This window comes from Anastrepha obliqua, unplaced genomic scaffold, assembly GCF_027943255.1.
Source record: "Anastrepha obliqua isolate idAnaObli1 unplaced genomic scaffold, idAnaObli1_1.0 ptg000009l, whole genome shotgun sequence".
NCBI lineage: Eukaryota > Metazoa > Arthropoda > Insecta > Diptera > Tephritidae > Anastrepha > Anastrepha obliqua.
This window is the reverse complement of record NW_026562178.1, coordinates 2,429,809-2,455,732: the sequence shown is the minus strand read 5'-3', so window position 1 is coordinate 2,455,732 and position 25,924 is coordinate 2,429,809. Positions and strand designations below refer to the sequence as shown.

General features: G+C 39.3%; 1 protein-coding gene across 1 annotated transcript in view; it reads right to left on the bottom strand.

Annotated features, from left to right (window-relative positions):
• The window catches only part of LOC129251235 (uncharacterized), a 303,976-nt gene that overhangs the window by 227,435 nt on the left and 50,617 nt on the right, over positions 1-25,924 (bottom strand). Inside the window, 2 exon segments of the mRNA XM_054890588.1 lie at positions 4,273-4,849; positions 10,607-10,874. Of these exon segments, the coding sequence (XP_054746563.1) occupies positions 4,273-4,849; positions 10,607-10,852 (823 nt within the window). The 5' untranslated portion in view covers positions 10,853-10,874.

Below are 25,924 nucleotides of genomic sequence, written 5' to 3'. Positions count from 1 at the left end.
GGGGTTTTCCCTACCAAGGGCCAGTAAACTAGCCATGTCTAATGAGCAACTACTCGCAATCTTTCTCCAAATACTTCTCCTCAAGCCCTCGAATCCATCCTGGGCCAGAGGTGTTCTATTGCAGCGTATGCCATAATCGGCTCCACCCGAGCTCCACCTCGGTTAGGTTCAACAAGAGCAACGGGTGGAGCCACCTTAAGACCTGTTCAAGCCTTAAGTCACATGGGGAGTGATCCACACGGTATAAGGTCACGTGTTGCTCCCGCGAGCAGGCGTCTGATGCCTCAACGGCTACTACCCCCTCTGATAGGCCAGCACTTCCAATCACTACCACAACCCATTCCTCCACGGTAAGGAGCTTATCGGCGCAACACAACTCCCCAAACATAGCCCATCCCCTTCCCTCCTGCTCCAACCCCGATACGGGGACAAATCATCAGCTCTTGGTCCCCCGCACAGTCCGTTCCGTGCCGAGCCGAGCTCGAAATATTTAATATATATATACCCCCTGTCACCTGCTGCCCGGCAGGACATCACTCTGGTATAGGTGCGCTCATCAGAGGTGAAAACCCATTGGTTGCTGGTGACTTTAATGCGCATAACGATATTTGGCATTCAAGCCTGCCAAACGATCGTATGGGACAACTATTGGCAGAGCAGATAGATGATTCGGCATTCAGCACTGTGAACGACGACGTCCTCACCAGGGTAGTAAGCCACTGCAGCAGATCGCCAAACATAACAATAGCTAGCGCCGGTCTGATAAATAGCATAACCAGGCGACCTATACTATCGTTTGCATCAGAACACTTGGCCCGGCCGACAGAACCAAGCGTCGTGCCACCAGACGGCTGCACAAACTGACGAACGACAGTGTGCCACTTACTTTCTCCAGCGATGAGGTTCAGGGGGGCCATCAAACTCATGAAACCATCTAAAGCCATTGGCTCCGAAGGACTCAACACGCTGATGCTGAAGCACCTGGGACCTTTCGGAGTAGGATTTTTCACAAGAGTCTTCAATCTGTCTTTGGCCACTCTCATTATCTCTGACAAGTGGAAAGCAGGGAGAGTGGCCCCACTACTGAAACCTGGGAAACCCGCCAACCAAGAGGAATCTTATCGGCCGATAACTCTCCTTTCCAAAGTAGTGAAGGCACTTGAAGCCCTCCTACTCCCACTCTTCACGAAACACCTGGCCCCAGCCCCACATTAGCACGGCTTCCGACGAGTGCATAGCACCACCACTGCACTCACCGCCATAAACGCCCAGATAAACCGCGGGCTTAACCAAAACCGCCCCTGCGAGAGGATTGTCCTAGTAGCGTTGGACCTGAAAAAGGCTTTCGACACAGTCAGCCATTCCACGCTACTAGATGACATTTATCAGTCGACACTCCCGCCAGGGCTAAAGAGGTGGTCCGCAAACTATCTGAGCGGTCGTCACTCGTCAGTGATTTTTCGTGACCACACATCTAAACAGGAGAAGATTAAGCAAGGTGTACCGCAGGGTGGTGTCCTTTCACACTTGCTGTTCAACTTCTACATCTCGAAACTCCCCCAACCACCAGCTGGAGTTTCCCTGATCTCATACGCTGACGACTGTACGATAATGGCGTCGGGCAATGACATTGATGGCCTGTGTTCCAAAGTAAACAACTACCTCACCGACCTTTCTCGCTTTTTCACTGCGACCACCAAGTCCACGGCGACCGTCTTTACCAGCTGGACAAAGGAGGTCAAGCTGTCCCTTAAGGTAAAAGTCGATGATACACCAATTCCGACGGTAAATAACCCCAAAATTTTGGGTGTAAACTTTGATAGCTTGCTCTCCTTCTCTGCGCACACAACCGCAATTGCCACTAAAGTCCAAAATCGCAAGCAGGTCCTCAAATCGCTGGCCGACAGCACTTGGGGCAAAGACAAAGAACTGTTGCTTTCGACATTTAAGGCAATTGGTCGGTCGGTTCTAAACTATGCTGCGCCTGTCTTTTCGCCTGGAACTAGTGACTCGCAGTGGACAAAGCTACAGACATGTCAAAATACCGCCATTCGGACAGCGACCGTGTGCCTCGTGATGTCTTCCATTCAGCACCTACATAACGAGGCACAAATGCTCCCAGTAGTGGAGCACAACAAACTGCTCAGCAAGCAGTTCCTGCTTGGATGTTAGCGCAGGTTTCACCCATGCAGACACCTGCTTGAGCCTGAGCCGCCTCCCAGGCACGTCAGGAGACACCTCTTAGACTAGGGTGACGAAATCCAGGACAAAACTGTCCGCAACCGACTGGACCGGACAGTATTTAGACAGTCAATAAACGACATCCACCGGGAGACCGACACCATCTTCATGAACTCCCGTGCTGTGAATGCCGTAATCGGAGTCTAACCACCACCTATTTCAGACGAAGAGCTCCAGCTTCCCCGTGAGACTCGTGTAACACTAGCACAACTACGTGCTGGATACTGTAGCAGGTTAAACTCCTACTTATCCAGAATTGACCCCGACATACCAAACATATGTCCGGCATGTGAAGGCACCCCGCACGACACTAACCACCTTTCCACATGCCCTTTAAAACCTACTCCTCTAACACCCCTTTCCCTTTGGACCAAACCTGTCGAAACAGCATGTTTCCTGGACCTACCCTTAGATGAACAAGACGAATAAGACCGGTGATATACCCTACACTGACGGCGCTTCTATTACTGCTACAACAACAACAACATCATTATTTAAAGTACATTTCTTTTTACAGCATAAGAGGTTATCCCTCTGCATATAAGAATTATATGACATAGGACGGATAAATACACATAAGAATTATATGACATAAAGCGTAGAACAAGCTATTTATTTTAATGATGAAGTATCTGCTAGAGCTGTCGCAGTTATTCGTTTTAGTCTTCGGGTTTGCAGTTCTGAATGCTGAATTTTCAGCATTCCGACGTTTGTGTGTGCTAGTAGTCTGTGAATATGATTTTTAATGCATTCTCTAATGACGTCTTCCATAAATTTAATTTGAAGGTCCCTGTGTATATCGTCATTGGTTATGTACCAGCCTGCGTTTGTGATAGTCCTTAGAATTTTCGATTTTAGTCGTTGCATTATTTTAAGGTTTGATTTGAACAATTTGAACAATTAATTAATTTTTGTTTTTAATTGTTCTGCCACCTTAAAATGCTGTGACGGGAGAATTTCGCGTGCGCTTTGGTGTAAAGTTTACAGTTATTTGCTTGGCTTTGCAATGTTGAATTACCTGTGGACATATTGGTGTTCCCGATGAAATTACTGAGTTTGTTATTGTGGTTATGATATTAGATGCAAGTGTTGTAACTGGAGTATTTATTGTTGTTCTAGAATAGCTGGTTGGAGTAGTTGTGTTGGTTTTTGGCGTTATGCATTGATCGGTCCAGCTTTGCGTAGCTGAAGGTGAAATTGTTTGCGAAGTTATAGCGGGATTTGAGGTGAAAATTATTGGTACAGAGTGAAAGGATTTTTGAGTGCACAATGCATGCAAATTTGAGAGAGATGAGTTGAAATTTTGTTTAGGTTTTTGCGCGAAAACTAGCGGGTCACTCCGCTCGCTCGGCGAAGAACGCTCTACAGGCATTACGCAAGTGTTTTTGTAACTTGTTTTCTTTTATTTATTTGGTTAGTTTAGGGTTGATAAGCAAATTATGTTGCTAAGATTGACTTAGCAAATTAAATCGTCTATTTCGCTGAGTTGATTTGCTTTGCTTTGATTCTTACAATGCACTTTGTTAGCACTTTATAATCACTATAGAAAAACGCGTCTGGCTATATATGTTATTATACATATATGGTATAATTAAACACATACCGTAGAAATACTTATTTATATATTACATATTTATACTTTAAGTACATAAATAAATTAAAAACCAGTTAGCAAATTAATAATTAAAGATAATAAAAATTATTAGCATCGTTGCAACAATTAAGCTAGTCTTGCGAAGGACTTTATCACAGGTTAATTAACAAGTGTTTCCTAGCCAGCCATTGAGAAATCAGTTACCAATTTACCCATTATGTTCTATTTAAGCGCTTGATCAAACATTAAAAATGTCCTTTAGAATTGTTAATCCATCTTGATTTTAAATTTATAAGGCGTTTAAAATTTAGCTTATTAACCAACAAAACTCTGAATTCCACGAAGTTCACAACTGACTGATAAAAAAAGAATTCATGAAATTTGACTTATCAATGTTAAAATTTTAATGCGTAATTTCTAAACATGCATAAACATACCTTGGCTGTTGTCCTCGAACGTCAAGTTAGAGTAAATTTCATTTTGGCTACGAACTGTTTTGCCACACAATCGATTTGTAATAAAATTTCTGCCATTTTCTACACTATATCGATTAGCTTTGAGATCCCTTAAATTTTGTGTGATATTCCTCTCCGTATTCCGTTCACCGGAGTGTTTTGTACCAGCATTAATGGGATCAACATTCAGTGAGAAAACAGGTGAATTCAGTATACTCGGTGTTGGACGCACATTTGAGTAAATCACGCCAGATTTGCAATCGTCTATAGCTTGAGAATGTAACATTAGATTTGGAAAGTCCGATATGTCTGAAGGGGATTTCTCATTATGACTCTGCGGTTGCGAAAAAACGCCCCTTTTTTCCATTTGCCGTTTGTGATGAGCTAAAGCTTCTAGCTGTTGCTCCAGCAAAACAGGATTATCTAACGTCACATTGTTGGGTGAAATTTTATGTAAAGTATTAACCGGATACTTTCGCTGGAATAACGCAGTAAGACTCTGCAAACGTTTAGAATAGTGCGGTTCACATACTTGTTTAACGATATAACTTTGTGGCACCTGTATAATACAAGTGGATTTAACCGCAAAGGAAAAAGCACAAAACTTAAATGTATTTAAAAAAGTTTTATAAAAAATATTATTTATAATTATAGCCACAGACAATAATAACGCATCCCCGTTAAGAAATTTTATATACATATATATAAATTCCTTGCACGTTTAGCATTAAATTTTAATTTGATTTCTATCTAAGTAATGGGTTAACAAGAAAGTAATTTCATTTGCAGGGTGATTTATTTATATATCGTAAGTGTTTTTGGTCAACTTTCTCGTTCCATCTGTGGTGCGTGCTACAAATGAAGGGTTTAAACCTCTTCCAATCGGCATGTATAGCGGTTAGTTTTTATAAAAGACTAAAATTCTGATTACAACGAAAACAAAAAATAAACTCAACTAATTGCAATTTCAGATCTTCCTTGGTTTCTTAGAAGTAACTCAATAAAAACACTGTGCAATTCAGTTTTCGATGAGTTTTTTACTGCTTCATCACGAATCACGGACCTTTTCGATTGATATTTTTGTAGGCCATCAATTTTCATAACCAACAATAAGCTTGACTTCATTTCATAGGAATTGCATATTGCATAATGCATTGTATGTCGTTAAGATGTTTTAATTAAACGAGTCAAACGGTATTTGAAGAGATATTTAATATACACTGCACTAATAAGCCCGTCACAATGGGTCCATTGTATCTGTTGCGGCAACGCCTTTGACTGGCAGCAAAACAGATTATGTGAGTTTCAGTCGAAAACGCCTCAGACACATAGCCCATAAAAACACAATATAAATTTATAGTTGAAAACGTATTCTATTTATTTATTCTTTGGTTGCATCCTTAAGTTACAAAAGCAATAGAAAATAACAATGCTCCTCGCTTCATTGTTTACATAACGGTAAGTAATTGCAGCAACATGTAAATATAGCAACTAAAAAGTCTGCATATAGTTTTAAAACATATGGAAAAAGCTTTATAAATAATACACAAAAACGAAAATTAATAATTTGTTGGATAGACACGATGTTTTAGGACTTCATTCAATCTATTTGGCATTGAATATACTAAGTTCTCTGTTTCCTCAATTGTAATCCTCGCCCATTCTGCCCGCACAACACTTCGTCAAGCCTCTTAATTTCTTATTACATGCTATCGGATTTTTTTTCTAATAGATCCCACAAATGCTGTTTTGAGCCTTGTACTAGAGCCAAAGCTTAGCGATCTTAGTGGTCTTGTTAAACCAAAACGTTCTTGGTAAGCCACGATTTTTGGCTCTGTGTCAAATTACTTTTCAAAATATTCAAATACTGTCATTTATCCACTGTCGATTCAATTAATTCTAACTGACCAAAATCACTTACCACCATGCATTCCCACAACAAGCTGTGGCTGATTTGCGGAAAACAATTTGACGACCTCTTATACTAAAAAACCAAAATTTGCTTTCGTCTGATATGATGACTTGTTTCCAAAACTTCGGAGGCTTATTTATATAATTATAAGCAAATACAAAGCGCTTTCTTCTGTTGGCAAATGAAATTAATGGTTTTCTTCGAACGACTTAAAAACTAAAAACTGTAAAACTTTTGTAGTAGTTTCAGCACAAGTACTTTTTTCAGATTTTTTGTTTGCGTTTTCACACAATTTGTGATAATGTAATTCGAGTGCTAATCTTTGCCATATTGATTATACGAGTACACTGCTCTTCGCGGACTGATAGTGTTCTTGGCCGACCAGACCTGGAATGAGATGTTAAAATCCTGGTTGACTTGTAATTGTTTACTACGCGTTGAACAGAGAAAAATGTCCTCCCAATAGCTTTGCCAATATATCGGAAACTATTTCCATATTTCCACAATTTTATAATTTTTTTTCTCATGCACTAATTTATTTCCCTTTGGTTTCAATGCTTTAAGGGGTTAGGGGTAGTCAGAATTTTCAAAAAATCGATTTTTTTTTTTGCATTTTCTTAAAGTATAATGTTTTAAAAATATTGTGTAAAAATTTGAAGTGAATCCGACAAATACTTTTCAAGTTATTCAACAATTAACAAAGAGCGCTCGGCCGCTCCGGAGCCGATAGCAAAACTTTAAATGCGTTTTTCTCAAAACTATGTTTTTCAAACTGGTGAACACTGTAACTTAAAAACCGCTACGTAGATTTCAATAAAATTTATACAGCTTTTGAAAAACATAAAAAACTTGTGCCTGATCGAAGGATTTTTTTTTTTTCAAAAATTTCGATTTTTTTTTAACAATTAACTGTTGGTTTTTCTTTCTAAAATCTGGAAAAAATTTTCTGAGGCCGCCATTTTGTTCATTTTGAAAAAAAAAAAAAAAGCTTCGATCAGGCACAAGATTATCTATTAATAAAACTAATTTTTCTTGTCCGATTGGTTTTAGATGAATCTGCAAGGACTTGTGATGTTCACCGCAAGGGACTTCTGGAGAAACGGGCTTCACACAAACAGCGATAACTTTTGCAATTATTAATTTTTTTTTTTTGAAATTTTGGTGAAGTCAAGTTAAAACATGATGTTTTTATGCTATGTTTTTATTTATATTAGCAAAAAAAAATTCGTGAAAATCATCATTTTTTCGGGCCTCTGACTACCCCTAACCCCTTAATATTTGTATCACTTTTAAACAAAATGTGCAACTGAGTTCGTAACCGATCAATTATAATAACAAATATTTAAAAGTGCGCAAAAACGAACAAAATCCTAATTTACGCCGACTTTCTGGTTTCTATATTTACATGTTGCTGCAATTACTTACGCTTGTGTAAACAACGAAGTGAGGAATCTTGTAATTATCTTTTGCTTTTGTAACTTAATAATGTAAGGATAGAATCTTTCTTTCTTAATTAGCGCGATAACCGCTTACGCGATTTTGGGCAAGTTTAACAAAGCGCGCCAGTCGTTTCTTTCTCGTGCTAATCGGCGCCAGTTGGACACACCAAGTGAAGCCAAGTCCTTCTCCACCTGATCTTTTCTACGCAGAGGAGGACTTCCTCTTCTACTATCACCAGCTGGTACCGCATCGAATACTTTCAGAGCCGGAGCGTTTGTATCCATTTGGACGATATGACCAAGGCAAAGTAGCCGCTGGATCTATATTCGCTGCGCTATGTCTATGTCGTCGTAAAGCTGCCATATTCGCCGTTGCCAAAGTGCAAAGGTCCAAAAATTTTACGCAGAGTCTTTCTCTCAAACACTCCAAGCGTCGCTTCATCAGATGTTGTCATCGTCCACGCTTCTGCACCATACGTTAGGACGGGCATGGTGAGAGCGTTGTAGAGTATTATTTCCGCACGTCGAGAGAGGACTTTACTACTCAATTGCCTACTTAGTCCAAAGTAGCACTTGTTGGCAAGAGAGATTCTACGTTGGATTTCAAGCCTGACATTGTTATCGGTGTTAATGCTGGTTGCTAAGTATACGAAGTCTTTTACAACCCCGAAATCATAGCTGTCAACAGTGACGTGGGTGCCAACACGCGAGTGCGCCGACTGTTTATTTGATGACAGGGGGTACTTCGTTTTGTTCTCATTCACCACCAGACCCATTCGCTTTGCCTCTTTATCCATTTTGGAGAAGGCAGAACTAACAGCGCGGTTGTTAAGGCCGATGATGTCGATATCATCCGCATACGCCAACAATTGTACGCTCTTATAAAAAATTGTGCCTGAGCGATTAAGTTCTGCGGCTCGTATGATCCTCTCCAACATCAGGTTGAAGATGTCACACGACAGCGAATCACCCTGTCTGAAACATCGTTTGGTATCAAACGGCTTGGAGAGGTCCTTTCCAATTCTGACGGCGCTTCTGGTATTGAGCAACGTCATCTTGCATAGCTGTATTAGTTTCATGGTGATACCAAATTCAGACATCGCGGCCTTTCATGGGTCTTTTCCAAGATTTGGCGTATTGTGAATTGGTCGATGGTAGACTTTCTTCCTTCCTTTCTTAGCTCTCGGTAGCGATCCCACATGGCTAGCGTTGCGCCCGATCGCAGCCGGAATTCGATTTCTTCTTCAGCGGCGGTACATAGAGAACGAGAAATGTTGCCCTATTGCTCGTGCGTACCGGTTTGTTGGGCAGTGCTCTCTGAGAGCAGGAGTGAAGGATAGAATAAATAAATAAAATATGTTTTGAATTACAAAATTTTTATTGTGTTTTTAAACAATTTAAACATAATTGTAAGGTATTCGCAGAGTTTATGGGCTATGTGTACGTGTCGTATTCCATGCTGAAATGCACAAAAACTGGCAACTTTCCCCTTTTGCCGTACGGTAAGTGCGCCGAAAATGACAACTGGTTAAAGAAGAACAAATTTCTATCACTCAAATATTTATCGATGGTATTTTTTATTACATCAAATTAAATGCAGAAAATAAATGGGGTTTAAATTAGTTAATTCAATTCATCTTATCTTTTCGATAAAAGTTTGAAAGAGGAGAGAAAGGCTTGACCAAGTTATCATGAAAAATTAATGTGATGGTCGCACCTACTGTCTACGACTACAATGAATTCGTTTCCACGACAGTCAGTTCTACTTGTCCGAAACGACCCGGAATTATTTCCGGCCAATAACTGTCACTCCAGCAGCATTCCCCGTATGTATGTATGGGGAATGTTTATGCTGCTACAACAACAACAACAACAACTACAATGAATTCTATTAAAACCCTCTTTCGCTTTAATAAGCATTAACTTGATAATATATTTTCATATGTATTTCACAACCAACATAAACCTGTTTATACACAACGAAATGTAGCCAAGTATCAAAAAGAAAATGTTATGCTAAATGTTCCAGGAATTCGTTTGTTGTTGGAATAGGAATTGAATTCTCTATCGTAGTGGCAAAATCGCATATCCATTTCGATTTATGGGAAACTATTTTCGAATCTGATTTTTCAACGCATTTGTTGTTCTGTTTTTTTTATTTATCGAAAATTTCTGTTTGGATAAATGCGACGAGGTATTATTTGGCGAAATTGGCGCGTTTCTCTGAAATATTCGTTTTATTAAGTATAATATAAATATAAAATAAAGATATATAAGTAAGTATACTTTTCATTATTTAAAGATAGGAAAGGAAATCGTTTGAAAGCAGAGCAGCAATGGTAAGAGTTGGCTGTCGTTTTAAATATTCAGGGTAAATGGTTGGAAAAAGGAATCATTTTGTTCTAATATATTTAAAAATAATATTGATATTTATTGTGTATTAAATTAAATAAATCATTCTTTCTCTTCTTTTTTAGCGATAATTTAACGGCCCAAGTGATTACATTACTTATTTATAAACGCTTCGTTCATAAATCTTTACTTAGAATGCAGCAGAGGCTTACCTTGGGTATGCGATATATTCCTTTTTATTTCTTCCATTATATTTTGCTCTCTGGTTTCGATTGCTATTTTCAAAATTTGTTTATTAAATTTGCCTTAATCAACAGTTAAATGTCAAAATTCTCGGATAAATTCAATGTCCCCAAGCTAATCCAAATGTAAACAATAAATGCACCAACAAAACAGATGATCTTTGACAGTTCGAATTGGATTTGTTTGATTTCGATAAGATTTCCGAGTCGGAAATCTAAATCGATGTAAAACCGATTCCGATCAGATTTCAGAACACACCCGTATAACATTGGCCGAATCATTTAAAATAAGTCTACCGATATATATTTGTGAAAACTGAAATTACTTTCTTGGAAACCCAATATATGCTTAGTATGGATGCACATTAAACCTCAGGGTAATCTGGTTTCTTTTTATAAGGCTTTGGGGGCACAGTCGGCCCGATCCTCTTTGGACTTTTAGAGCAAGGAGCTAAGTCAATTATTTTCGAATCAATTTCAGCAATGCCCCCCTTGTCCATTTTTGATTGGTTTTCATTGCTCGATTCCAGACTGCCCACGAAGTTTTTTTCATTAGGCGTAACCGGACTGCGCTCTTTTAGATTTAGAGTAGTAACTTGCTCTTCAGACAGATCCATAAATTCTAGTTATATTTTATTGCTGAAACGAGACAAAAAATTGTGTAGAGTCATTTAATGCTTTTAAACATACGTAAGTTCTCTAGCTGCTGGATTTAAAAAAGTTGAAGTTTTTGTGATTTCATTTTCATCTGCGTACTTTATCAGTTTTAAGGTATAATAAAATAATAAAATACGTATTGTTTTTAGGCCATTTATTTATTGCAATCTGTTTGCTAACATTCAGCAATATTTTTACTTAAAATTAAAGCCATTCACTAGACATGTAAGGAAAGCAAATGGTCCAACCATTTCTAGATTTTAGCTTATTAGCATAATAAATCCGTTGTGGATTTCCTCTTCAGGAAAGGAGATCATATTAGAATTATTTTTGAATTAAAAGGTTTGGGTGCGATTGGAGTCTTATATTGTGTGATTAGCTAGCCACGTTTTTTTATTTCTTGAGCTATTGTAGCAAATTTCAGGTCACGCTGTGTTTGGGCATTTATGATGTATTCTTAGGGTTTTTGACTGGAATCTTTGAAGTATTTCGATGTTAGAGTTAACTGCAGTGACCCAGAGTTGTATGCCATAGCTCCATATTGGTTTTAAGATAACAGAGTAGATGAAGAGCTTGCTTTTGAGAGAAACTTGAGAATTTTGATTAAGTAACCAGTATAGATTTTCGGAGTTTGATTCCTAGTGCCTTACGTTTAGTGAAAATATGTGTTTTCCGTGAAAGATTGCCGTCAGGGTCCATACCAAGATATTTCGTAAAATTATTTTGTTGCACTCGCCATAGGCGAATGGGTTGGTGCGTGATTACCATTCGGAATTCACAGACAGAATGTAAGTTCGAAACTGGGTGAAACACCAAAATTAAGAAAAAGTTTTTTCCAATAGCGGTCGCCCCTCGGTAGACAATAGCAAACCTCCGAGTGTATTTCTGCCATGAAAACGCTCCTCATAAAAAATATCTGCCGAGTTCGGCCAAACACCCAAAAAGAGGGTGTAAGCGCCAATATATATATTTAATTTGTTATGTTCTTTGCTGAGAATATCTTTGAGCTCTTGGTTAAGTAAGTTTAATTTTATTTTGTCATCAGAATGTCTACTTCTTTGCCACGTTCTCGATTGGTGAGGTAATGTGTTGAGTTCCATGCCGCATGTTAAACGCAATTACTGAAGTGCTCGACAGCATTTATAATATCTTCATTGCACTTGAGTGGATGCTTAAGATTAATTGCTGAAGTTAATAGTGTTCGGAAGTAAATCCACTTGGTTTTATTATTGTGAAGACAGCAGCGGGAAAATGAGTCAACTCGATTCTTTGTTTAAATAGATCATTACGGGAGAGTGATTGGAGGATAGTTCATGACATGAGTTGCGGGTTATTTCACTAGTTGGAATGCTTTTCGCTACGCAAAAGTCGATGGGATCAGGGATTTTATTTGTGTCAGTTGGCCAATATGTTGGGGAGCCTGAGGAGGCTGTGGTGAGGTTCAATTTGGTTATAGCTGCTAGAAGTTGGCGCCCTTTTGGGGTAGAGAGTAGGAATCCCCATTGAGTGTGTTTTGCATTATAGTCTCCTCTAGCTAGAAACCTGTTTCCAAGAGTTTTGCAAATACACATGTACAGGGTGGGCCAAATAAGACCTACTAATGTTAAACACAAATAACTTTTGCAATAATCATTTAGTTTGGGTAATTGTTTGTATACATTTAATATATTTTATGGAAATTATGTATGACATATTACGTTAGACAAATGTCCACCATATTTCTTGATACAAAGATTGGTTCTTTTTAACGCGTTTTCCATTATACCATATAATGTTTTGGTTGAAATCTCAGTATTTCGTCTCGAATATTTTGCTTCAGCTGTCTAATAGTCTCTGGTTCATTGAGATACACTTTGTCATCTTAAACATCCCCATAAAAAGAAGTCGGGCGCAGTCAAATCTGGCGAACGAGGTGGCCAAGGGAAATCTGAATTGTTGGAAATCAGACGTTCGCCAAAAATTTCACGCAGCAGGTCCATAGTTTGCCTAGCGGTATGCGCAGTTGCTTCATCTTGTTGAAACCACAAATTAGTATACTGCTTCGCTATTGGTCGCAAAAAGTTTTCAATCAATGTTCTGTAAGAAGCTCCTGAAATCGATTCCGGTGTTTCATCCTCATTTTCGAAGAAATATGGGCCGATAACTCCAGTGGCCATAACACCGCACCAAACAGTACATTTAGATGGGTGCAACTGATGTTGGTGAGTTGCCCTTGGATTTTCAGAGCCCCACAATCTACAGTTTTGTTTGTTGACGTAACCATTTAAATGGAAATGCGCTTCAAACATTATTTGAAAAATGAATTTGTGTGGCTAATTGCGAAAACGAATAGCGTATTGTTGTCGTTGTTAGTGGTCTTGCGGTAGCAGTGCTTGCATAATTTGAAATTTGTATGGGTACATCTTAAGATCCAACTCTAAAATTCTACGCAATGTCGTTCTGGAAATTCCCAATTGGCTAGAACGACGGCGAGTTGAGACAGATGGATCATCTGCAACACTCTGCCGCACAGTTTCCACGTTGTCTTCAGTGCGAATATTTCGATGGGCATCTCGTCCAGGACGGTCGGCCACTGAACCCAGTTCCTCAAAACGACCGACGAAACTCCTAATCATGAAGGCTGTGGGAGCTGATCTGGAATTACGCTGCGTTAAAACCATTGATTGTTGACAAGAATAGGAAAACTCGATAATTTTAACGCGTTGTGCTGTACATTAAGGTTCCATAATAAATTTCCAACAATTCAATTAATAAGACACAAGCAGCCAAATAATAAATGCAGGCAGGTTGAAGTACTCCTAATAATAGAGTACCTGAATTAGGAGGCAGATTTTGTAGTAAGGTTTAAAATTTGCTGAAAGTTTTGCGCCCTCATTTAAATATTTTAGGCACCCACTACTTAATTCTCTCACAAGTTTTTGGAAAAGACACATTTTGAAGCAACGTTGAACCTAGTTCGGTAAAATTTTAAAAAGACGAATGATTGGCTTGAGGCGACTATTAAAAGTATGTAGGTGAAGTTTTTTGCAATTTTATTGGTTTAACATCGAGTACCTATATTTTCATTAAAATTTCAGACAATTTGGTGGCCATCCAATTTTTTTTCATCAAAATTTCAGACCATTTACCTCATCATGTTGGTCTCCTTGCCGCGGGGATGAGGCTTAAGTGGTGGTTTGTCCCCCATATCATGGGGACCAACCCAACACGAACTAAGGGGGAAGCTTCATGTGGGGATTGGCAAGTCATCCATCTGTTTTACGGCGTATTTGGTGGCCATCCAATCACCATGCGAAGATTACGTTCCGACGAAGATCCGTTTATTATTCCCAAACCCCCGTCATCCCATTATTTCCTCTACTTGCCCACCCCCTAATCCAAGGTGTTATGCGACACCGTGCCCATTGGATGGTTTGCAGCCAGGGGGTTTACCAAACCGGCTGTATTTCAACAGCGCTTTCCTGACAAAGGGCCGCCTTAGGAAGTAACTGTGGCCTTGCCACAGCATGGGGCGCTGCCGTGGTGGACCGTTCGAATTCCCCTACATTTAAATAAACCACTACGCTCGCCTCGTCGAGCAGGTAGTCGTAGGAAAGAGAAGAGTACGAACAATAACTCAAGCGACAAAACTTCCACTGTAGCGGAAACAGGTTACAGTAGTCGTAATGCAACTGCCAAACACAAGCATAACGGTCTTTATCGCGGAGGTATAGTTGTCCCCGAGGACTCGGGCCCTGAAATCGTCGGGAGCACAAACACAGCTGAGGAAGAGGTCGTTCTGCGTTCTCCGGCTGGGTCCAATGTTGCTGCTTCAGATAGCAAGAACAGGCCAAGGATCAAGCCCGATAAAGAAAAGCTGAAGGCCAAAGCTCGATACAAGGCCGCGGTCAAAGTTTGTGACCGATTTGGCAGGAAGTCCAACCTGACGAAGCAAGAGGAGAAACGGTTGGCTTGGGGCAGACAGTAGACAAAAAATGGCCGGGCCTTCTACGCAGCACAACCAATGTTCGCAGCCTCCAATCCGAAGTATGCGAACAAAATAGAAGAAGAACTAGACATCAAGAGACAGCGTTCTGCGGATAGCGAGGCCTTGGTGCCATCGAAAAAGCAGAAGCACATGCACAAGATGGGTAACCCGAAAAACGAAAGCCCTGCGACGTCGAAAGCAGCGGCAGCGGCCAGTGAAATTGCCAAGAAACACCTCATAGTGGCACTCACTGACCGTAGTGGCCAGCTGGGGAGAATGTCGCAGGAATGGTGGGAGATAGTGGAAATGAAGGTACTGGAAACCCAATTTCCAGATGCTGAAGGTCGTTCAGATAAACCTCCACATAAGTAAGAACGCCTTAGCCGATCTCCTGCTCAACATAGAGGGAGTCGGCTACGATGTGGCTCTAGTCCAGGATCCATGGATAGCATCGGAAACATAGTCTCCGGTTTAAAGTTTTATAACTACAACACCTACATCCCGATTGCAAAAAATAAGATAAGAACAACGATAGTGGTTAAAAAAAGTATATGTTCTTATATTGATCATAATCTCTCTTCAGACGATCTGACAGTGGTGGCGCTGGAGGGCTGTAAGGATAAAATGTTACTCTTTGGGTCTTGCTACATGCCACATGATGAAGAAGCACCACAGACAGAACTTCGGAAGCTGGTACAAGCAGCTCCCAGAGAGAAGCACACTCTGCTGGTAGGAACTGACGCAAACGCACACCATACGGTCTGGGGTAGTGCAAACATAAACGACCGAGGTGAGTCACTATTTAACTATATTCTTCAGAGCAGCCTAGAAATAGCTAATACAGGTGCAGAACCAACATATGTTAGAGCAACCTCGAAGAATGTACTTGATTGAACACTCTACACAAGAAAGCATGTTATGGTGCAGGAATGGAAAGTGTTGAGTAGACCTTCATTCTCTGATCACATATACATAAACTTTCAGGTTATATTCCGCTCAAAACACCAAAATATATCCTTTAGAAATCCTATAAATACGAACTGGGACTTATATAGGGATATACTATCAAAAACACCAATGATACTCCGGAAATACAAGTCACACGTTGCACTTAAGAAAGAGGTTGAATTGTTTGCAACTACTCTCGTCAAAACCTATATTACACGCAAGGTAAAGCCTCCTTGGTGGAACAAGGAATTACAATAGAAGCACCAAGGCGTAGAGTACATGAATTCTATAAGTTAGACAAAGTTGCTGACAATGAGTTCTGTTGGAAGGAGTATAGGGATCTACTAAAAGTATGCAAGAAAGAAATACGAAGAGCCAAGAGAGAATCTGGGGAAGTCTTCTGTAGTAATATGGAGAACACTAATAAAGTGGCTAGGCTTAGGAAACTGATATCCAAGAATCCGTTTATGCCAAGAACAATACGAACAATTAACGGGGAGTGGGCTGACAGTTGTGAGATTTCTCTAGAAGACCTAGTCAGCACACATTTCCAGGGTGCGCAAACACTATAGATCTCGAACCTAGAAGAGATATTGGCCCCTATTTTGAGTTAGATTCGATCTTCGATATTCGTTGGTTGTCGAAGATCGAAAATCGAATGTCAATTTGGTATTATGAGCGGTGCAGCTCTGTCGAAATTTTCGTTGAATACCGAATTTAGAGTCGAATGCAATTTTGCTTTCGATTGTGTTGCGTATTGTGGGTAAACTTGTTAAAATGTAAGTTGTTTGCGATTATTTATGGTTTTATAGTAACCAAATAATAAATATATACTAATTTTGTTAATTTTATGCAGGTCGAAAGTCGTGAGTACCAAACAGCACATAGAAAGGCTAGTTTCATTAATGGAAGAGAATCAACAATTCGCAAAAGGGATTTGCACCAAAGTTCAAGCAGCAAAAAAATGGGAGGAATTTACAACGGAGCTGAATTGCTTGGGACCACCAGTTAGAACGGCAGCAAAATGGATTAAGGTTAATAATGGTTTTGTTTTTTTGTGATGTTTATAGAAATACATTTTTATTTTCCCTTGGCAGGTATGGACTGAAATACGTAGAGGAACTTAAATATATATTTTTTTCGAATGACGAATAATTGAATAAAGAAAATTTATAACAAAAATAAAAGAGAAACTGTGGCGTAAAGGTTTCTATTTAATACTTTTTAGATTTTTCTATAATATTATAAGAATTTCATTTCTTATGCTGTATTTGCTATAAAAATGTGCTTTTCTTTGTTGTAGATCAGCTTCTGTACTACTAAATTGTATCCATCTTTGGCAAATATAATTTTCCAGGACATCTATTATTTCCGATAGCACAACAGACCCAGTGGGTTGAGCAAGTCCTAGCATACCTTCATTACCAATACTCAATTGGTACGATCCTTGAGCATAAAATCGCAGAACTGTGGCTAGCTTTAAAATATTTGGAATGGATTTACCTCGTGCGCGCTGCTGCAACTGGTTTTCTGTACTGGACAGTAGGTTCATAAACGCCTCTTTAGATAATATAAAGTTCTTTAAAAATCTGTAAGGAAATTTCTGTAATATTAAGCACGCCAACACTTTTTGAAAATTCTAAACTTACTCAGTGGAAGCCATTTCTAGGGGGTTGGATGCGCCCCTGAACTGTTTTCTACTTCTCGCTAGTTCCGCTAATCTTTCATCGACCGATGAATCGTCGAACCACAACTCCGTTGTACTAATATAATTTTTACAAAAAATACTTTTTTTAACTTTTAAAAATGTTGTTAGCAAAGAATTTCAACACAATCGGTTTTTCTTTTATTTAGATTTGCTGTATCAGCTGAGAAAAAATTATCTATTGTAAATGCGTCGAGCGATCGAAATTCACAATAGTCCTATTCTTCAACGAATGAGCACCATAATACCAAATGAAAATTCGTTCGATCAGCACTTTCGACTACAGTCGAAGATCGAATGTTGCTCATAATAAGGGCCATTGTGCACGACTAACAAGATAGAATGTTCTGTATTAGTTTCGTCCCATTTAAATCGGCAGGACTGGATGTAATCTTCCCACCCATGCTCCAAAAGGTAAGCCATGTTATGGTACCATGGTTAAGAATAATATTCATGGGGTACTTGAGGTTCAGCTATGTTCCTGTATTGTGGAGAGAAGCGAGAGTTGTTTTATTCCAAAAGCAGGAAAAACAACCCTCTTTACTCGAAAGAATACAGGCCCATTAGTCTGACTTCATTTGTTCTGAAAACGTTGGAGAAGATTCTAGACGCATACATTAGAGATACAATTACGCCGGACGAATCATCCAAGGCTCAGCACGCTTCCACTAAAGACAAATCTACTGAAACTGCACTTCACTCACTTGTACTAAGCATAGAAAAGGCGTTAGAATATAAGGAGTATGCTCGAGGAGTATTTCTATATATATATCAGGGGGATTTAACAACGTGACTGAAGATGCTATTTTAAACAGTATAGGGTGACTTAGTGTCCAACCCGAGGTTTATCTGTGGATAAAACAGCTAGCAGGAAGATAAGAGCCGAGTGGAACGATACGAGCATTACCAAATAAGCATGCAGTAGTACTCTGCAATGTGGGGTACTATCGCCGCTATTATGGTTACTTGTAGCAAATGAACTGCTCAAGAAATTTGACGGCTAGGGATAAACGCGGAAAAAACGGACTTGATACTTTTTACCAGGAAGTATAAGGTCCCGGCATAGATCCTCCCGAAGCTAGGCAACAAAGAACTACTTCTCAAAGATCATGAGAGGTACATTGGAGTAATACTGGGCAGTTAATTTCCAGGGCCAGTAATGCGCTGTATGCATGTAAAAGAAAGCTGGGCGTTACTTGGCGTCTATCACCCTCACTGATGCATTGGTGCTACACTGCAGTAGTCAGACCGGTATTGCTGTATGGGGCCTTAGTATGGCGGACTGCGATAAGAACACTGACATACTTAATTCCACTGGAAAGAATTCAGCGACTCGATGCTCTGTGCATAACATGAGCGATGAAAATCACTCCAACGGCGGCGGTGGAAATGATACTCAGCATGCCACTTAATAACCTTATGTCAAAATTCTGGCAGCAAAATCCGCGGGAGGTTAGTGGATGCAGCCTACACAAGAACAAGAAAGGAAGTAAAGCAGCAATAAAAGCAATAAGCTCATATTGTATTAAGTCCAAAAATGTTCGACGGAGCAGGAAGGCCATATAAAGGCTAGCAGCAAACAGGCTGTGTTCGTAAATGCGACATGACTTGCAGCTTAAGCATCAGTGGCAACACTTTGATACTTCTTATACAATTTTTGACACTTTGCAAATACGTTTGTTTGCATTTTTGAACGCGTATAATACTAAAATGGAAATTTGCTTGAATCTATTACTAGACGAAATTTGTGAGCAAAGAAAAGATAGATTTTCTTTAAATTTAAGAAAAAGAAGGCTATTGAAGTCAAAGAGCAAAATGTTTAGGTACAAATGTTTGCCTTTAAAAAGAAAAATACCTAAAAACAAATCGCTTATTAAAACAATAAAGTCGTTTCCCGAGGAGATTTTCTATTGGGATTTACATTTTTAACTATGGTCACAACTTTCTTCCACAATACATTTTTTTCCTTCTACCCGATTTAAACTCGTCCTCCATATTCAACCGTACTCTCAGCAATAACTGTGTCTCCGCATTACTGAGATTTTCACTAAAAATTAAAAAAAAATAATTTATACAATTATTATTAACATAATTTAACTAAATTTCAATACGAAAATTAAAAAAAAAACAGTTTTGCACTTACTTTTCATCAGACATCGTAGTTAAATACAGTAAACAATTTTTTGATGGAAATTATGAGTGACAACTGATAGAATGGTTGTCTTTTTGAACGCTTGATTATTGCAGTGCTGTCATATTGGCATTTCTGAACGTTCTGTTTGTTATGCAATTGTAGCTTGCGCGTCATGTTGCATTTACGAACACAGCCACAGTGTGCTGCATATCTATTGGGTACCTGGTCACAAAGGTATTATGGAGAACGAAATAGTAGATAAGATAGCAAAAAGTGCTGTTTGACTACCATTTGAACAAGAGAACCACATACCAAAACCGAAATGGACGACTACACGAAAAAGCGAGTGGAAGCTAGGTGGACTAATATGACCACATGCAAAACAGCAAAAGTTATGTGCAGAACTAACGACAAAAAACTGACTCAATTCATACTTACGCTCTCGCGAAAGGTATGCTAACAGGTCATAATCTATTGGCTGCACATTCGTACAAGATAGGGATTGCTAACACGGACAAATGCAGGAAATGCAGATAAGATGTTGAGGAATCTTTAGAACACCTTCTGTGTGTTTCTCCGGTATTATTAATAACGCGTTTAAAATCCCCAGGAGCCCCACTGTTTTAGGGTCTGGAGGACGTCTCAAAAGCGAATCTCCCAGCTCTGCTTAGATTCGCCAAAAGCGCTGACATCCTATATGATGTCTACTTTTGGTATTCATAGAGGTTGGTATCGCTAGGGACCAAAAGGTCTATGCGTAGCTTACTGCCAACCAGACTCACCTAAACTAACCTCAGACTTTTTAAGACCAATAAAAACAAATATTTAAAAATCTTCCAGGTGCACAACATGAACTATTAGTTATACGTTTCACCCAAATAGCCCTGCTCCACACCTGGAGCCACACTTTAAACTTCATCTGCATCAAGGTCACCACTAAAAGCACTAAAGGCATGCGAGTGGCTACTCCGAAGTCTGCTTTCAGTCAACTGAAGGACATTCATTGCTTTAGAACAAAGTAAAATAGAGGAAAATCGAAAGAGAAAAGGATATTGAAAAGAGAAAATAAATTATAGAAATAAATAAATTTTATTTGAAAATAGAAAAACAAAAAATTAAAAAAAAACAATAAATTATTGGGTATGGGAATAAGTTTCCGTCCTTTCTTAGCCAAAGTTACGAACTATTTAAACAATTAAATTATACATGATATTATGTGAAGTATGTACCATTGCAAGCTACAACTTTACTGCATCAGATAGCATACGGATTCCTCTGACGAAAAAGTCGAGTTCTCGTAAAAAGTGAACCGCTCTCCAATAAGGGCTGACTGCATTAATCGGAACAGATGGTAATCCGATGGTGCATTGTCTGGAGAATACGGCGAGTTTGGAAAGATTTCCCAATCCAATCCCTCCAACTATTTCTGAACCGATTTAGCAACGTGCGGCCTGGCATTGTCATGCAGCAAAATCAGTTTGTCATATGTACCGTCCCATTCCGACCGCTTTTCTTTGAGAGTTCGATTAGCTACAGACGGTAACGCATTAACTGTAGACGGTAACGATCGCCAGTGATGATTTAAGGAATTCATAATAGATGACACCCTTCTGATCTCATCAGATGCACAACATAACCTTTGAGACATGAATATTTTTTTCGCTGTCGATGGACCTGGTTCACCTGACAGGCTGCAATATTTTCGACGCTTAGTGTTATCATAATAGATCTATTTTTCATCGCCGGTGACGATGCGATGCAGAAAACCTTTCCTTTCCTGCCGTTCAAGAAGCATCTTACACGTCACCAAAGGTCTCTCGATATATCTCTCCTTCAATTGATATGGCACCCACTTACTTTTTTTCTGGATCTTCCCCATCGCGTGCAAACGTTTACCTACGGTTGATCTATCAACATCCAACTCTTTAGACATATTAGAGATATCATGAAGGGTTCGACATGCGTCTTCATCCAATATTTGTTGTAGTTGAGTATCTTCGAATTTTTTCGGTGCCCCTTTATGTAAAAATTTGTAAAGCAATATATAGAATGCAGGGCATATACCTACAGTGGCTCATAGCTTATTTCATGCAGTTTCAGTTTGAATTTAAATTATTGCAGAATGAAAAATTGTCGCAATTAAAAAAAAAATTCTGTCAATATTTAGTTAAATAAATGCTAACATAATGAGTAGAGCAGAATTCGTGGAAATATAGTCACACTCACAATACGGGATGAAGTGCAGCCACAATGCGGTATCTTTGCGCACAGCTTATTTCATGCAAGCACTTGTTTATGTTGTGGGGGCGGCCAGTCGCTTGGCTAACGGTATTTTGAATTTGTAGTTTAAGAAACTAGCGCACAGTTATTGTTCTATGCAATTTTCAGTACGCTTGTGATCGCCAATGAAAAATATAAATAATATATAAAAAATGGGCCGACGTACTACGTGTTCAATCGTACGAGAACTGGCGGAAATAGTTTGTTTAAGTAGTGCTACAGTACAAAGTATCATTCGTTCATGAAAATCGGGTGCACAATAAAGGCCGATGTGTCCCAAATAAAATTTTTGATGAACGTGATGAGCGTTTAATTGTTCGAAAAATAAAAGAAAATCCAATGCTATCGGCTCCAAAACTGCCAAACGAAATTCCGCAGGAAGTGGGCAAATCATGTTGCATCGAAACAGTGCGACGGGTACTACGTGAAAAGGACTTTAATGGTCGAGTAGCATGAAAGAAGCCATTCATAAATAAAAAAAATCAATTGAGGCGAGTTGCCTTCGCAGAGAGCTCGAAATTATAGATTTTGATTTCTGGAAAACGGTAATATTTTCTGATGAGTCCAAATTCAACCTATTCGGCTCAGATGGAATGTCTTACGTCTGGCGGAAACCTAACACAGAGTTCCACAAAAGCAACATAAAACGTACTGTGAAACACGGTGGTGGCAGTGTAATCGTATGGGCATGGATTTAGTGTTTGTCGAGTGTATTATGGACAAAACACTGTACCTCAATATTCTAAAAGATAATCTACTCCAAAGTGCTGCGAAACTTGGAATACCTCAAGATTTCCGTTTCTACCAGGACAATGACCCTAAACATAAGGTGGCAATCGTGCCGACATGGCTCATATGGAACCGTCCACATTTAATGCAACCAGCGGCCCAATCACCTGACATGAACGTCATCGAGAATTTATGGTCATTACTGGAAACAAAAATCCTCACCCATCAGAGGCAATAGAGATCAGATAAAAACCGTAATCTTGGAGGAGTGGAAGAAATCGGACCGGAAGTAATGAAAAAGCTAGTGGAGTCAATGCCAGAAAGGTTAAAAGCTGTTAATAAAGCCAAAGGATACCACACAAAATACTGAATCACTTTTAAATCATTAGTTTAATACTGGCGTATTGTCAACACATCTTCTCCATACACATCGGTTAATTTCTTTCTGGCTTGAAGAGCATTTTTACCTTTTCTAAAGTAAACAAGTACAATATGATGAAAATGCTGCTTATTGCTCTCCATATTTAACAGGGCACTGACCAAAAACTACTGCGTATAATCAATTGAACTTATTCACACACAAGCCTTGCTATATCAGCTTTAAACATACATATAATGACAATGCTACTTAAGTGTGAATTTGGCTGTGAAAAAATATAATTAAATTCTTTGTCGGGAAAAAACGAAACTACTTTCCGAACAACCCAATATTTCGTATTTGTAGTGATCACCAAATTTGTTGGTCTTAAAATCTGTTATCAGTATAGTTGATATTATCTACTTCCACTTCTTCTTTAGGCATTTATACTTATCTATATAGTTGGCTGCCAATTCCTTTGCTGGGTGTTTGGTCGGCTCGTCCTCCAATTTGTGGTGAGCATCTTCATACTGTTCCACATTTGGAGGGACCCAGATTTACATCGCCTTCGAACGGCTGATGGTGTTGGATGAGAAATTTTTTCAAGACAGAGACTCCTTAGGAGGTTTGTCATTGCATTGTTTTTCTATCATTTATTGCTTCATGCTTACGGCTACGGCGACCGCGGGTGATGGTAATATGTTATGCAATGTAGAACAAAAAACTACTCCGAGCAAATTATATGCCTTTTCTTGTCTTGAACTACGAATTCTTAAATTAATGGTTTCGCCATCTCCAACACCAAATAGATGAATGAAAGCAAACTCAGGTTGCTTTGTAAATACAGCTGAAACAAAATACGTGTTGAGCGACATCAAAAGACAGAATAGCACAATTGCACTAACTCTTTGCGCTGATACTGACCATGATGCCAGCTTTGTCCTATAAGCGCACGAAAATTTGCTGCGTTACCCACCACTAGACATGACTATTGAATCTTAGTGGTGCCAATAGCTCGTCAACATTCCAATCAATAGCTCGTCGAAAACTTAATTGGAAAAATATCACGTAAAGCATCGATCAAACAATTAAAAGTTTATGCTCGTTCTCTAGGTGACATTTCACACCAAACGGATTTATTTTTCCCAAATAATGGATTTATTTTACGCCGGCCGCCTTAGCCGAATGGGTTGGTGCGTGATTATCATTCGGAATTCACAGAGCGAACGTCGGTTCGAATCTCGGTGAGACACCTAAATTAAGAAAAACATTTTTCTAATAGCGGTCGCCCCTCAGCAGGCAATGGCAAACTTCCGAGTGTATTTCTGCCATGAAGAAAGCTCCTCATAAAAATATTTGCCGTTCGGAGTCGGCTTGAAACTGTAGGTCCCACCATTTGTGAAACAACATCAAGACGCACGCCACAAATAGGAGGAGGAGCTCGGTCAAACACCCAATAAGGGTGCACGCGCCAATTATAAAGTGTTTTTCAATAAGAGCGCTTCAACTTTTTTTTTTGAATAAAACACAAACGGTTTGACTTTTTTAACTAATTTTTTTTATTATCGATTTTGAACATATACATTTTAGTATGAAATTCGATTTCTTTTGCATGACCACCGCGTGCACGTTTTACGAAGTCCAATCGTTGAACCCAATTTTCGACCACTCTTTTGCATAAATCGGCCGAAATTCCAGCAACTTCGCGTTCAATATTGGCTCTGAGCTCACAAATCGTCGCCGGCTTGTAACTGTAGACCAATGACTTCACATAACCCCAAAGAAAATAGTCTAGCGGCGTCAAATCACACGAGCGCGGCGGCCATTCGACCGGCCCATTTCTGGAAATAATGCGCTCATCGAACTTACTTTTCAACAAATCAATTGTAGCGTGTGCTGTGTGGCTTGTGGCCCCGTCCTGTTGAAACCACATGTCGTCTAAGTCTACACCATTCAATGGCGGCCAAAAATAATCGTTTATCATGTCGCGGTATCGATTTCCATTCACAGTAACGTGGCGATCGTTCTCGTCAACGAAAAAATATGCGCCACTTACGCCGCCGGCATGTAAACCGCACCAAACAGTGATTTTTTCGAGATGCAACGGTGCCTCATGAATCACGTATGGATTGCTTTCTGCCCAGTAACGCATATTTTGCTTGTTGACAAAGCCATTGAGCCAATCACTGAAGATGATTTTTCGACTTTAAACTTTCTTAACAGAACACGCATTTTTATAATAAAATTCAATGATTTGCAAGCGTTGCTCAAGTGTGTAGCGTTCCATGATGAAATGTATACTAATGAAGTTTACAAATGACAAGGGAAAAATAAAAAAAATATTGCGTCATTCGCCCTCCCTATCGGAAAAAAGTTGAAGCGCACCTATTGAAAAACGCCTTATAAAGGGTCCGCCATATAACTTTACGGAATTAAAAATGCTATAAAAAAGAAACTACTCAATATTTTTCCAAACTGTTTTTTTACTATGAAGTACAATCCTCCCGGTTAATGATGGAACACAACTTCATTCATATGGCTGCCTCGGCTAGCCATGTACCATCCCATACGATCGGTCCAATTTTTCAACACATTTTCGATTGTATGCGGCTGTATTTCAGCTATGACATCGCATATGTTGGTCTTCAGTGCATCAATTGTTGCTGGTTTGTTGACATAACACTGGTCTTTGACGGCACCCCAAAGATAGTAATCCAACGGCGTCAAATCGCAGCTCCGAGGCAAAGTAACGCACATACGCTTCATTCAGTGCTTTTCTTCTTCCCATTGCCGTACGTAATTTTCGTACACATTCTGCAACATTACCATGATTTTCAAAGAAATGTCGCAATATTTCCCAGCGTTCTTTGAGCGTATACACAACCATTTTCGTTCAGCGGAAGAATAAAAC